The sequence below is a fragment of the Oncorhynchus kisutch genome, linkage group LG22 (genome assembly GCF_002021735.2).
Source record: "Oncorhynchus kisutch isolate 150728-3 linkage group LG22, Okis_V2, whole genome shotgun sequence".
NCBI classification, from domain to species: Eukaryota; Metazoa; Chordata; class Actinopteri; order Salmoniformes; family Salmonidae; genus Oncorhynchus; species Oncorhynchus kisutch.
Genome location: NC_034195.2, coordinates 44,386,635 through 44,398,862, shown reverse-complemented (window position 1 = coordinate 44,398,862; position 12,228 = coordinate 44,386,635). Strand labels below are relative to the sequence as shown.

The following is a 12,228-nucleotide window of genomic DNA, read 5'->3' as shown; positions in this document are numbered from 1 at the left end:
CTGCGCCTGCGCTGCTACGGAAATGCGGAAGATGACTTGTCACTGTTGTTGTGGAAGCTGTCAGGCACGTGAGCTGTGCTACGTCGTCGTAAGTGGTAATAGGCGATATGTCGGCTGATACTCCTCCCAAGGTACTGAAAATGCACAACTTGTGGAATATCTTTGCGTCAGTTTTTTTCGTATTTAGATGGATCTATCAATACATGTGAATATAACTGTGGATGGAGTAGAGTCCGTTGATACAGACGCTTGATCTTCCCCACTGTTGGTGGATTCCATCAGCTGTTTTTCTTTCTTGCTAGCTAACGTAACGTTAGCTGGCTTACCGCCTACAATGCCACGAAAACATATCAATATATCTCGGTAGTTGAATTTATGACCTCGTCTGTTGTACTATCAGTTTCCGGTTTCAAGTTGCAAAAAACATCAATTCATCGGCCGAGTGTTTGCTCAATTAGCATCTTACTAACGTTACCTAGCTAGCTCATTGCTGGTCTATAACACTAACTAGTTACAGTAACATAGCTTGTTAGCTGAACTGGCTGGCTATTTGGTTCAGTTATGGATTCCCTAGCTAGCCATCTAGCTACCCTCCCACTAAAATTGCTCTTAGTAGTACATCTTATACCGCGCTGTTCTTTCTGAGCTCGCCACCTCTCTGTCACATGAGAGCATAACTGACCAATGAACGCAAATGTCAATAATGATGTTTCAGTGGACATCCGTATCCAACGGTCTCGTTGTTGTAGTTGGCAAGTGCACTTGGATGTAACGTGTTACAATACTGCTAGACAGTGGTGGAAAAATGACCCAATTGTCATACTTGAGTAAAATTATTTGGTTTTAAATATACTTAAGTATCAAAAGTATAGATCATTTAAAGTTCCTTATTAAGCAAACCAGGCAGCAGCATTTTTTGTTTTTATATTTACAGATAGCCAGGGTCACACTCCAACACTGACATTATTTAAGCAATAAAGCACGAGGGGGTGTGGTATATGGCCAGTATACCACGGCTAAGGGCTGTTATGTACAATGCATTGCGGAGTGCCTGGACACAACCCTTAGTCATGATATATTGGCCATATACCACACCCCCTCGTGCCTTATCACTTAAATAATGGCTGACTGTTGGAGTGTGACCTGGCAATCTGTAAATAAATGGCTGTCAGTTAAAATACATATTTTGTCATACCCGTGGTATATGGGTAGGGCTGTTCTTAGACACTACGCATACAGTCTGATATACCACAGCTGTCAGCCAATCAGCAATTATAAACTGGGTGGTTCGAACCCTGAATGCGGATTGGCTTAAAGCCGTGTTATATTGCACCGTATATCATGCGTTGAGTCATGCCTAAGAACAGCCCTTAGCCATGGTCTATTGGCCATATACCACACCCCCTCGGGCCTTACTGCTTAAAGCATGTGTGTTTAGTGAGTCCACCAGATCAGAGGCAGTAGGGATGACCAGGGATGTTCTCTTGATAAATGTGTGAATTGAAAAATGTTCCTGTCCTGCTAAGCAATCAAAATGTAACAAGTTCTTTTGGGTGTCAGGGAAAATGTATGGAGTAAAAAAGTACATTATTTTCTTCAGGTATGTAAGTGAAGTAAAAGTTGTAAAAGTTCACACATTTTTTTGTGAAAAAATATGAACAGTAAAGTACAGATACCCCAGAAAACTACTTAAGTACTTTAAAGTATTTTTAATTGAGTACTTTACACCACTGCCAACTATTGTTGGCCAATATTCTTAGTAATAGTGAGGAAGAATAACATGTAGAATGTCAATGGTAGGCGCTTAAGGCAACATAAAAACACATAGATAGCTAAACTGTTTGGAAATAATGTCACCTATTCATGTTCCTGCTGTATTGTCTTTTTCTTCAGGTGTTATTTGAACATGAAGGTGTTTTCATTCACTCAAATACTGAAGACAGTGAAGACCAAGATCTGCTTGTTTCTGGGTTCCTACGGATTATTGATAAGGTATCAGTTGATTGTATTTATAATATTTAATTGCTGGTTGCATGATTGCTTATTGTGTTTTTAATATTTACCAGGATGGTGAAATCATCGTGGAATACAAACCCTTGGAGGACACTGTTGATCCATCCAACATGCTCTGTGCTGGCAAGGTTTGACTTTTTATTTTTATAAAAAAAAAAAAATGTTTTCCTTGCTGAAATGCTACCCAGTTGTTCAGCAGCAGTGTACATTTACCATCATGTAAATTGGATGGAAAACCGGTAATGCGTTTCAAGTGTTAAGGGTATTATCTGATGCATCTTTATAGAAGATTTGTGTGTATTTGTCAAAGTTTTCAACAATGGCGGATAGGGATAGGCTTCACAAACAGCCGCCTTTCAATAACTATTCCATTAACATTCTTTACGATTCAGCAAATTCCAGAACTCCAACAGTTAGCAGCACCTCTCACACATCTGTTTTTAAAATTCTATAATTTGAATGATAATGATAGGTAAAGGCTTGAATCATGTTAAATACGAGGCATATCCATTCCATTCCCCCAGGATTCCAGCTCAGTGATGGAGTGGGCCTATTGTCCTGGGGAGGAGAGGTCGTCACCTCAGCAGGCCGTGGTGCTGGAGCAGCAGCAGAGCTACGAGACCGAGTGGGACATGATCAACGCAGTCTCCTTTCCCAAGAGGAAACCCTGTTCCAACGGAGAGGGTGGGTGGACAATTGGGTGCATTCGTTGTAGCTCGCCCGGTACCACGGATGGAATGCAATGCATCCTACATGTAACATGAGCTTTGTTGTTGAGGCTTCGTTCAGACTTATTCACTCAATACATGAGTTAATTTACAGCAGAAGTTGTGAAGTGGGATTGAAATGATATGATATTAAAGTAATTTGGGGTTTGCTTATATTTGTCCTGTAATAGTGTGTCACTCAGTAAACAACTACTTGAGTAAAAGTCCAAAAGCATTTGGTTTTAAATATACTTAAGTATCAAAAGTAAAAGTATAAATAATTTAAAATTCCTTATATTAAGCAAATCAGGCAGCATAGTTTAATTTTTTTTAATTTAAATTTTACAGATGGCCAGGGTCATACCCCAACCCTCATACACTATTTACAATTATAAACTGTTGTTTGAGCCCTGAATGCTGATTGGCTGAAAGCTGTGATATTTCAGGATGTCATTGAAATGCATATATATATATATATATATTTATATATTTATATATATTTATATATTTATATTTATATATATATTTATATATTTATATTTATATATATTTATATATATATATTTATATATTTATATTTATATATATATATTTATATTTATATATATATATTTATATATTTATATATATATATATTTATATATTTATATATTTATATATATATTTATATATTTATATATATATATTTATATATTTATATATTTATATATATATTTATATATTTATATTTATATATTTATATATATATATTTATATATTTATATATATATTTGAAAGAATGATAATCTCTTGCCAAGGTTTGGGCTTTCCTTTGTCAATCTCCACTTTTGGTTTATTAAGGACTGAACTTGAATTGCATGTTGACTTAACAGATAAGGTCAGAATGAAACTGGATTCATTCCTTTGCTTTCTTCCAGGTGCATTGAACCACACGCATGAGAAAAGCAAGTGGTCCTTCACCTTCAGTGTGTGGGACTTGAGGTCTATCACAGTGAAGGAGGAGGGCTGGTCCCGTCTGGTGTTCGGAATGAAGGAGACACCCGCATCACTGCCATCCCTCCACTTCCACCAGGGGGGCAGTGAAGGCTTCCTTGACTGCCTGAGGAGATACATCATAATCACAGAGTGAGTCTCTGTGTCTGGTCTGCTAAACTAGTTTGCATGGTCCAACTGGCTCTGAAATGGAAAATAGTGGTTTGACGATTAATCAATCAATTTGATTGATCAGCAATTGTCACAAAGTGCTGTATAGTAGACGCCAAAGAGCCAGCAGGAGCAGACGTGGTCAGTGAAAAGTTGTTCGAAAAAAGAGACCTAGAGAGGAACAAGGATCAGACGTTGATATATTCTGATTCCATCCAATACCGTGGTTATTGCAGGAGTACAATTTTGTTTCTAAGTGGAATCGCGGATGCTAAATGATCTCTGACAATGTTACGTAGGCCAGGTAATGTTACCGTAGTGGATGCAGTGTAGTGTATCACCAGCAGAGGGAGCCTCTGAGCCCATTTGAATCACAGGTTGATTATGTTCTTTATTACTACTCCAAAGGACAGTGAATGAGTGTCAGTGTGGACAATGACTCAGTATAAAGACACTGTATGAGTATGTATGTTTACAGACCGTCTAAGAAAACAGTAGTTACGCAGTAGCGTCAAACCTATTTGTGAGACTTTCTTGGACTGGATTACAAAAAGAATGTTGACGTCTTGCTGCCAGACAAATGAAACAACTTCTTTGAGGACAATACAGTGCCACCGACGCGGCCCGCTACCAAAGACTGTGGGCTCTCCTCCTCTGTGGCCAACGTGAGTAAAACATTTAAATGTGTTAACCCTCGCAAAACTGCCGGACCAGACTGCATCCCTAGCCGCGTCCTCAGAGCATGCGCATACCAGCTGGCTGGTGTGCTTACGGACATAGTCAACCAATCCCTATCCCAGTCTGCTGTCCCCACATGCTTCAAGATATGGCCACCATTGTTCCTGTTCCCAAGAAAGCTAAGGTACCTGAAGTAAATGACTATCTCCCCGTAGCAATCACTTCTATCATCATGAAGTGCTTTGAGAAACTAGTCAAGGATCAGATCACCTCCACCCCATCTGTCACCCTAGACCCACTTCAGTTTGCATACCGCCCACAGGTCCACAGACGATGCAATCGCCATCACACTACACACTGCCCTAGCCCATCTGGACAAGAGGAATACCTATGTATGAATGCTATTCATTGACTACAGCTCAGCATTCAACACCATAGTACCCTCAACTTATCATTAAGCTTGAGACCCTGCGTCTTGACCCTGCACTGTGCAACTGGGTCCTGAACTTCCTGACGGGCCACCCCCTCAGGTGGTGAAGGTAGGAAACAACCTCTCCACTCCGCTGATCCTCAACACTGGTGCCCCACAAGGGTGCGCTCTCAGCCCTCTCCTGTACTCCCTTTTCACCCATGACTGCGTGGCTATGCACGCCTCCAACTCAATCATCAAGTTTGTAGACGACCCTACAGTGGTAGGCTTGATTACCAACAACGACAGAGAGGGAGGAGGTGAGGGCCCTCAACGTTGACAAAACAAAAGAGATAATTGTGGACTTCAGGAAACAGAAAAGGGAGCATCCCCCTATCCACATTGACGGGACAGCAGTGGAGAAGATGGACTCAGTGTTCATATCACCGACAAACTGAAATGGTCCATGCACACACACAGTGTGGTGAAGAAGGCGCAACAGAGCATTTTTAACCTCAGGAGACCAAAAAATTTGTCTTGTCACCAGAGGGTGGTGAGGTCTGCTCAACGCATCACCGGGGGGGGGCAAACTACCTGCCCTCCAGGACACCTACAACCCGATGTCACAGGAAGGCCAAAAAGATCATCAAGGACAATAACCACCTGAGCCACGGCCTGTTCACCCCACTTTCATCCAGAAGGCGAGGTCAGTACAGGTGCATCAATGCTGGGACAGAGAGATTGAAAAACAACTTCTATCTCAAGGCCATCAGATTTGTTAAACAGCCATCGCTAGCACAGAGAGGCTGTTGCCTATCCACAGACTTGATATCATTGTCCACTTTAATAAATGGAACACTAGTCACTTTAATAATGCCACTTTAAGAAGGTTTGCATATCTTGCATTACGCAAGTATGTATATACTGTATCCTTCACTATCTATTCTTTAGTATGTATTGCATCTTGGCCACTCTGTCACTGCTCATCCATATATTTTATACTTATATATTCTCATCCCATTCCTTTACTAGATCGTGTGTATTAGGTTTTGTTGTGGAATTGTTAGATACTTCTTCACGGTCGGATCTAGAAGCATAAGCATTTTGATACACATGGTTAGCAGATGTTATTGTGAGTGTATGTGACCGATACAATTTGATTTTGAGGAATAAATGCCAAATTTGACCTCTTGTAGCAATGCCCAACATTAGACCAGGAGTTAATTGGTAAGCTACCTGTGTTTTTCCTCTTTTTGGCTCTGAAAATGTTAGTTTTTTTATCAGCTGAAACACTGTTGGACTTTTCATGGTGTTTCTTATCTATATGCTAATGCTAGTGATTTGCATAAGATGTATAGCAAACACTTGGTTTCCCTCTCCTGGTCCCCTCTTCTGTCTGACTGATGTTGGGGTTAGTGGGCAGTTTCTCCTCATGAAAGAGTCTGGTTTTCTGTTTGAGGCAAATATCACAACAGATAATTCCTCCTATATAGAGGCACTGTGCTCCTCTATCGCAGTCAGAGCAGATAGCTGTTATTAAAGTTCTTATCGTGGCTTTTCATAATGAAATTGTTTGGATTAAGTGCCGGCTGGCCATTTTCAGCCAGGCGTCTGGTTAGAACTGAAAACAGGCGATGATTGACATCACATCCTGTACCATGCCTTGTCTCACATTGTATATCTTATTTTTGTATGATTAATCCTCTATTAATTGACGTGAATTTGAATAATATTGAGGCTTTCATGGGCTTTGCATGACAAAGAAACCCCTCACGTTTTTGAGGTATAGGGTATATGTTGTGTTCTGTCCCTCCCCTCATACAGAATGCCTTTATCTGAAATAGAGCTCACTTGATAGGGATGGTTCTCTACTTATAGGCTGATGACAACAAATATGTATTTTTTGTAATTCTCTATTTCCTCATGTTTTCAGGGCCCCAGATGATGAAACCTGCCTGCTGGTCAGCACTCCCAACCGAGCTCTCTCTCAGTCCTTCGAGAACCTTCTGGACGACAACAACTACGGCCTTGTTACTGTAATGTGTCGTGCAATATACCTTTTATACGAATGGCACTTACCTGTATGGAAAGAAACTTACTTTAGCAAAACGGTTTGCACAGAAGTAAGTTTTTGTTATTGGATAAATTCAGGTAGTACATCTCTGTTTCAGTGATTTATTTTTTTACCTCAGTTTGGTTGCCTAATTATTTTGACCCTGTTTCCCCAACAGAAGCTGAAGAAGGATCCCTATGTGACAACGTTGGGCGGCTTCTCCAAGGTCACCAACTACATCTTTGACGCGTTCCGCGGCCCAGAGCTGGAGCAGCAGCAGCGGAAGCCCCATGAGGAGGTAGCTGACCTGGACATCCTGGGACTGGGAGAGGTCATCCCTGGCCTGGAGATCAACCAGCAGGAGGAACCTGGCTTTGAGGTTATCACCAGGGTGAGTAGTACATAAAAACTACATGATCTTTATTTCATGACTTACACTACATCTGATGTGATTAGTGAGTAGGGGATCCCCTGGTCTGACTATGGCTTTATCTTCAGAGGCAAGCCAGCAGCTGGATGCAGGGTGTAATGATAACGGCTGCTGGCACAATGGGTGTCTGGTCTTCAGCTGGGGTTGGACTTTTAACGTGGTTACAGTGCAGAAGAATGCATGGTCTTATTGGTTGGTGTCTCTCAGATGGACCTGGGCGCCAGGCCAGAGGTAACAAGGAGGGAGCCACTGTCTGCAGAGGACTGGGCTAAGCACCAGGACCAGGAAGGAAGGGTGGAAAATGTCCCTCAACTCAAGAAAATCATATTCAAAGGTGTACGTTGAGTTTTGTAAAATTACCAGAATGATGAAGCACCTCTAGTAAATCTCCAGCCAAACTCTCTGGGACAGTTTCCCAGACACAGAATAAGCCTAGTACGGGACTAAAAGGCACTTTAAATGGAGAATCTCTATTGAACATGCTGTTTAGCCCAGGGCTAGGCTTAATTTGTGTCTGCCAAACTGACCTTCTATATACATTGGTGTGGTAACTAACTATCCATAAAAATTCTGGGTATGTCTGTAAAGTGATTCCTGTCAATGTTGTGCTGATCCTGCAGGGCTTGTGCCATGCGGTGAGGAAAGAGGCCTGGAAGTTTCTGCTGGGATATTACCCCTGGGACAGCACCTACGACGAGCGGAAAGGCCAACAGAGGAGGAAAACGTATGTGTGCTTTACTAAGACAGACATTCTATATGAAACGGACATGTCTTTCTTATAAGACAGGAATAGTCAAATGCAGATTTTGAGCGGTTTCATTACCATCAAAGTGGCTATTACCATGAAGGTCATAAGGTCTTTGTTGACATTTTCCTTTGTTAACCAGCAGAGCCATATGAGATTGTGAATATCAGCAAAGTAAAATGTAATTCTGAAGATATTCTCTTCCCTCTCTTGCTTCCCCCTGGTGAATAAGGGATGAGTACTTCAGGATGAAGCTCCAGTGGAAGTCGGTGAGTGAGGAGCAGGAAAGGAGAAACTCCAGGTTAAGAGACTGCAGGAGCCTGATAGGTAATATATATGTATATATCTACCCTGCTGTCTTAGGAGAGTTGTTGTTGATGATTCATTTCAAATCAAATGTTATTGGTCACATACATGTGTTTAGCAGATGTTATTGCGAGTGTAGTGTAATGCTTGTGCTTCATTACTGCATTGTCGGAACATCTACAAGTAGTATCTAACAATTTCACAACATATACCCAATGCACACAAATCTAAGTCATTTTAAGCCTTTTGGCTTTTGTTTCATCACTTGTGTTGTTTTTACTGTTAAATGTGTTGTGATTTTAAATGCACTTTTAGATCAATTTTGTTCATGGATGCATCTTTAATGACTGCCTTAGCATGGTGTACCTTTCCTGAACGAGGCGTAGTATGGTTCTTTATTTATCATCTGTGAATGTGTTGTCTTCTCAGAGAAGGACGTGAACAGAACAGACAGAACCAACAGGTTCTATGAAGGCATAGACAACCCAGGCCTGGTGTTACTACATGACGTCTTGATGACGTACTGCATGTATGATTTTGATCTGTGTAAGTTATAGCATTATTGCCAAGAAGTACAGCAGAGATAATTTATGTGAATGAAAATGTCATCTGATTGGCATAGATGCAATCGATGTCCCTTAGGAAATTATTGTAATTTACCTGTGGTAACGGCAATCATGAGCTGACAACTGCATATCAGTGCAATTTTTGTTAAGTTCACCTTATTTAACGTTGTGGGAATGTTTCCTTGTACTTGTCTCCAGGTTATGTTCAGGGTATGAGTGACCTCCTCTCCCCAATCCTCTATGTGATGGACAACGAGGTGGATGCCTTCTGGTGTTTTGTCTCCTTCATGGATCAAATGGTGAGTAATCAGATTAGCTTTGTTTTGTCTGCTGCTGTTAGTTTGACGAAACAAAATTAATGTTAACTTTGATATGCCTGAGTGTGACTCTTTCATGACTCAACCATAACGTGTGTGTGCACGTGTGTGTGCACGCGTGCGTGCGTACACAGCACCAGAACTTCGAAGAGCCGATGCAGGGCATGAAGACTCAGCTGATCCAGCTCAGTACTCTGTTGAGGCTGCTGGACCTGGCCTTCTGGAACTACCTCGGTATGTAACACACCTCAAACATTCACCTGTTTAGGATCAACTTACAAGAGTATATACTTCTTCTATATATTTTTTATTTTGCATGAAGCCATAAAGATTGAGGCAAATCCTAAAAAGAAAACTAAGCAAATATGCAGATTATCAACCAATACCAAAAGTATTTTATAGTTTTAATTTAGTTAAAGTTAAAAACAACAACCTATCTTTGAAAAGGAAGTAGCGACTGACTACCATCCTTGGTCCCATTTGATTTCTCCTCATCAGTGTTTTGTTTTGGTTCCTCCAGAGTCACAGGATTCAGGTTACCTGTATTTCTGTTTCCGGTGGTTACTGATCCGCTTCAAGAGGGAGCTCAGTTATCCAGATGTCCTTCGTCTGTGGGAGGTGAGTGCTGTTCATGCATTGACCTATCAGTGTAAGTGTCTCCCTTGTAATTTAGGGGGAAGTCAATCTGTCAGTCTCGCGCTTATGAGATTTATTTAATGATTCTAGTTGATGCTTTTATTCCTTTTCTTTTTGACTTCATGGTTTATCTTTATGCATTCTGATGGTTCTTGTTAATAAGACTTCCGGGTTCTGCTCAGGTCATGTGGACTGGCCTGCCCTGCCAAAACTTCCATCTGCTGGTGTGCTGTGCCATCCTAGACTCGGAGAAAAGGAAAATCATGGAGGAAAACTATGGCTTCAATGAGATCCTCAAGGTAACAGCTGTTATTTGCAAGTTTCAACTGGTTTGTCAGTTGAATAGTTTTTTTTTAATCAGACATATTTTCAAGGTGGGTTGTTTGGAGTGTTTTCTAAGTTATTTAGTTTTAAATGTCATTGTTTTGTATGTTATCACAGCACATCAATGAACTATCAATGAAGCTGGACATTGAAGAAATCCTTCACAAATCAGAGGCTATTTGTATGCAGATCAGAAGTTGTAAGGTACAGTATGTTCAAGGATTGCTATTTATTTATACTTTCAATTAAGTCAATAACCTGCAGATTCATAATTGCATATTGGTTGTATATAATCTACATTTTCTTATTTCATTTCCTTTCAGGATTTGCCTTATTCAATAAGTGAGATCCTGGGATTCAACACAGAAAGCAAATTTCCCAGATTAGAAGGGAGGGAGTTTGGAACTCTTGATTCCCCTCAGTACCCCAGACCCACACAGATACAGGAGGTCTTCTCTAATGGTCACAACAGACATTACAGAGAACCCCCTACTCACAATGGCTGCAAAGTCTCCTTCATATCATAGTGAACAATATCATTCACACAGACTTGCAATGTCCACATACCAGAAAGAGTATTTTGGATTCAGTTATTGGATAAGTTGGTAACTGAAACCAGTTTATCAAGTACCTATAAGAAGAAATTTGAAGAGAAAAGAATGTAAAAAATGATTTAAAATTTTCAAATGGTATTGTTTTTGTAATTTCTTGTACCATATTGTCTTTCATTGAAATGGTAAGTCATTCCTTCAATCCTTGCTAAGGATATTTTGTAAAGACGGGCATGGTGAGTTTGCATTGTGAAGTTATAATGTGCTGTTTTTTATTTAAACTATAACCTTTTCCTGAGTCATGCGCACAAGTATTAAAATCTAGTCCTGGGATTTCAATGTTTATTGATTCAAATGTTGAAAAGTTAAGGAAAGGCCTACAGAGTTAAGATTTGTCCAAATATTAATTTGATAGTAAATGACAAAAGGCTGTACAATATGTGTTGTCTTGACGCTCTGTGATAATAAGACACTTTTGAAGATTAAAATATTTAGAACAAAGCAAAAACCAACATGTCCTTGTTACTCGGCTTTCCCAGTGAATACAAATACAGCCTTTGATTGTGTACTCAAACATCAGTACTAATGCGTTTATTTAGGTCTATAAGATTGGACCTTTTTCTTAGTGATGAAAGATTTCATTTTAACTCTCATTTCATATGTATCTGGTACTGTATTGATAAAGCCTCTTGAGTAGAAGGATCCGGTCCCACCTCGGAGACGTGGCCCAAAAATACTATTTGAGCAAGGTTGGGTCCAGTCCACCCACATCACTTGTATGTAACATTTTCCTGGAAGACTTCCTTTGACCATATTTGGCAAAAACTCATAGATTTTTGGGCTCCAAAATATCAATGGTATTACAATTTTGTTGACTGTTTATACCATAGTATTAAATTGTTTTGCTTGTTTTCCAACTATTTTAATTGTGGACTGTCTATCTGGCCCAGGAGGAAAACAGTAGTAAGTTCTTCAGAACTCAATGAGTTGTGGACTATTACTTAAGGCAATAAACGCAATCCTTTTAAGATTTATTTCAATTTATCCTGTTGAATATGCGACTGATCCTGTTTACATGTGTTGTCATTTCCCAACTTTCTTAGCCAAATTACTAAGAAAAGGATGTATTTCTACTGTTTCGAAATACTCTTTTTAGTGATTTGGCTACAAATTTGTCATCTCATAGTTTGATAATGCACTTGACCTCGGATTAAGAATACGTGTCTCTTCCCTTAACATGAATGTACGGTAGTGTGTGCACTGATAACAGATCCGTAGATAACAGATCCGTATTTACAAAAACTGTTTCCTGTCACTTTAGGTATTGTCCTAATTCACATGGGGATATTG

General features: G+C 40.0%; 1 protein-coding gene across 2 annotated transcripts; it reads left to right on the top strand.

The window, feature by feature from the left end:
- LOC109867199 (TBC1 domain family member 15) lies at positions 1-11,922 on the top strand. 2 transcript variants are annotated; one of them, XM_031801771.1, is made up of 17 exons: positions 1-131; positions 1,894-1,992; positions 2,067-2,141; positions 2,538-2,697; positions 3,638-3,845; positions 6,884-7,073; positions 7,182-7,394; positions 7,641-7,769; positions 8,054-8,157; positions 8,411-8,505; positions 8,914-9,030; positions 9,249-9,349; positions 9,502-9,601; positions 9,888-9,985; positions 10,186-10,302; positions 10,445-10,531; positions 10,651-11,922. In XM_031801771.1, the coding sequence occupies exons 1-17, from the start codon at positions 108-110 to the stop codon at positions 10,852-10,854; spliced, it is 2,121 nt and encodes a 706-aa protein (XP_031657631.1). In that variant the 5' UTR covers positions 1-107; the 3' UTR covers positions 10,855-11,922. The 2 variants fall into 2 exon arrangements, with proteins under 2 accessions (XP_031657631.1, XP_020311793.1); XM_020456204.2 differs by having other exon boundaries at positions 2-131; positions 6,884-6,986.
- The last annotated feature ends 306 nt before the right edge of the window (positions 11,923-12,228 follow it).

Bases quoted from the DNA above. Each gene is read 5' to 3' on its own strand.
- LOC109867199 (XM_031801771.1), top strand. From the start codon at position 108: ATGTCGGCTGATACTCCTCCCAAG. The intron at 7,770-8,053 runs GTACGTTGAGTT...CTGATCCTGCAG, and splicing joins AGAAAATCATATTCAAAGGT to GGCTTGTGCCATGCGGTGAG. The intron at 10,532-10,650 runs GTACAGTATGTT...ATTTCCTTTCAG, and splicing joins TGCAGATCAGAAGTTGTAAG to GATTTGCCTTATTCAATAAG.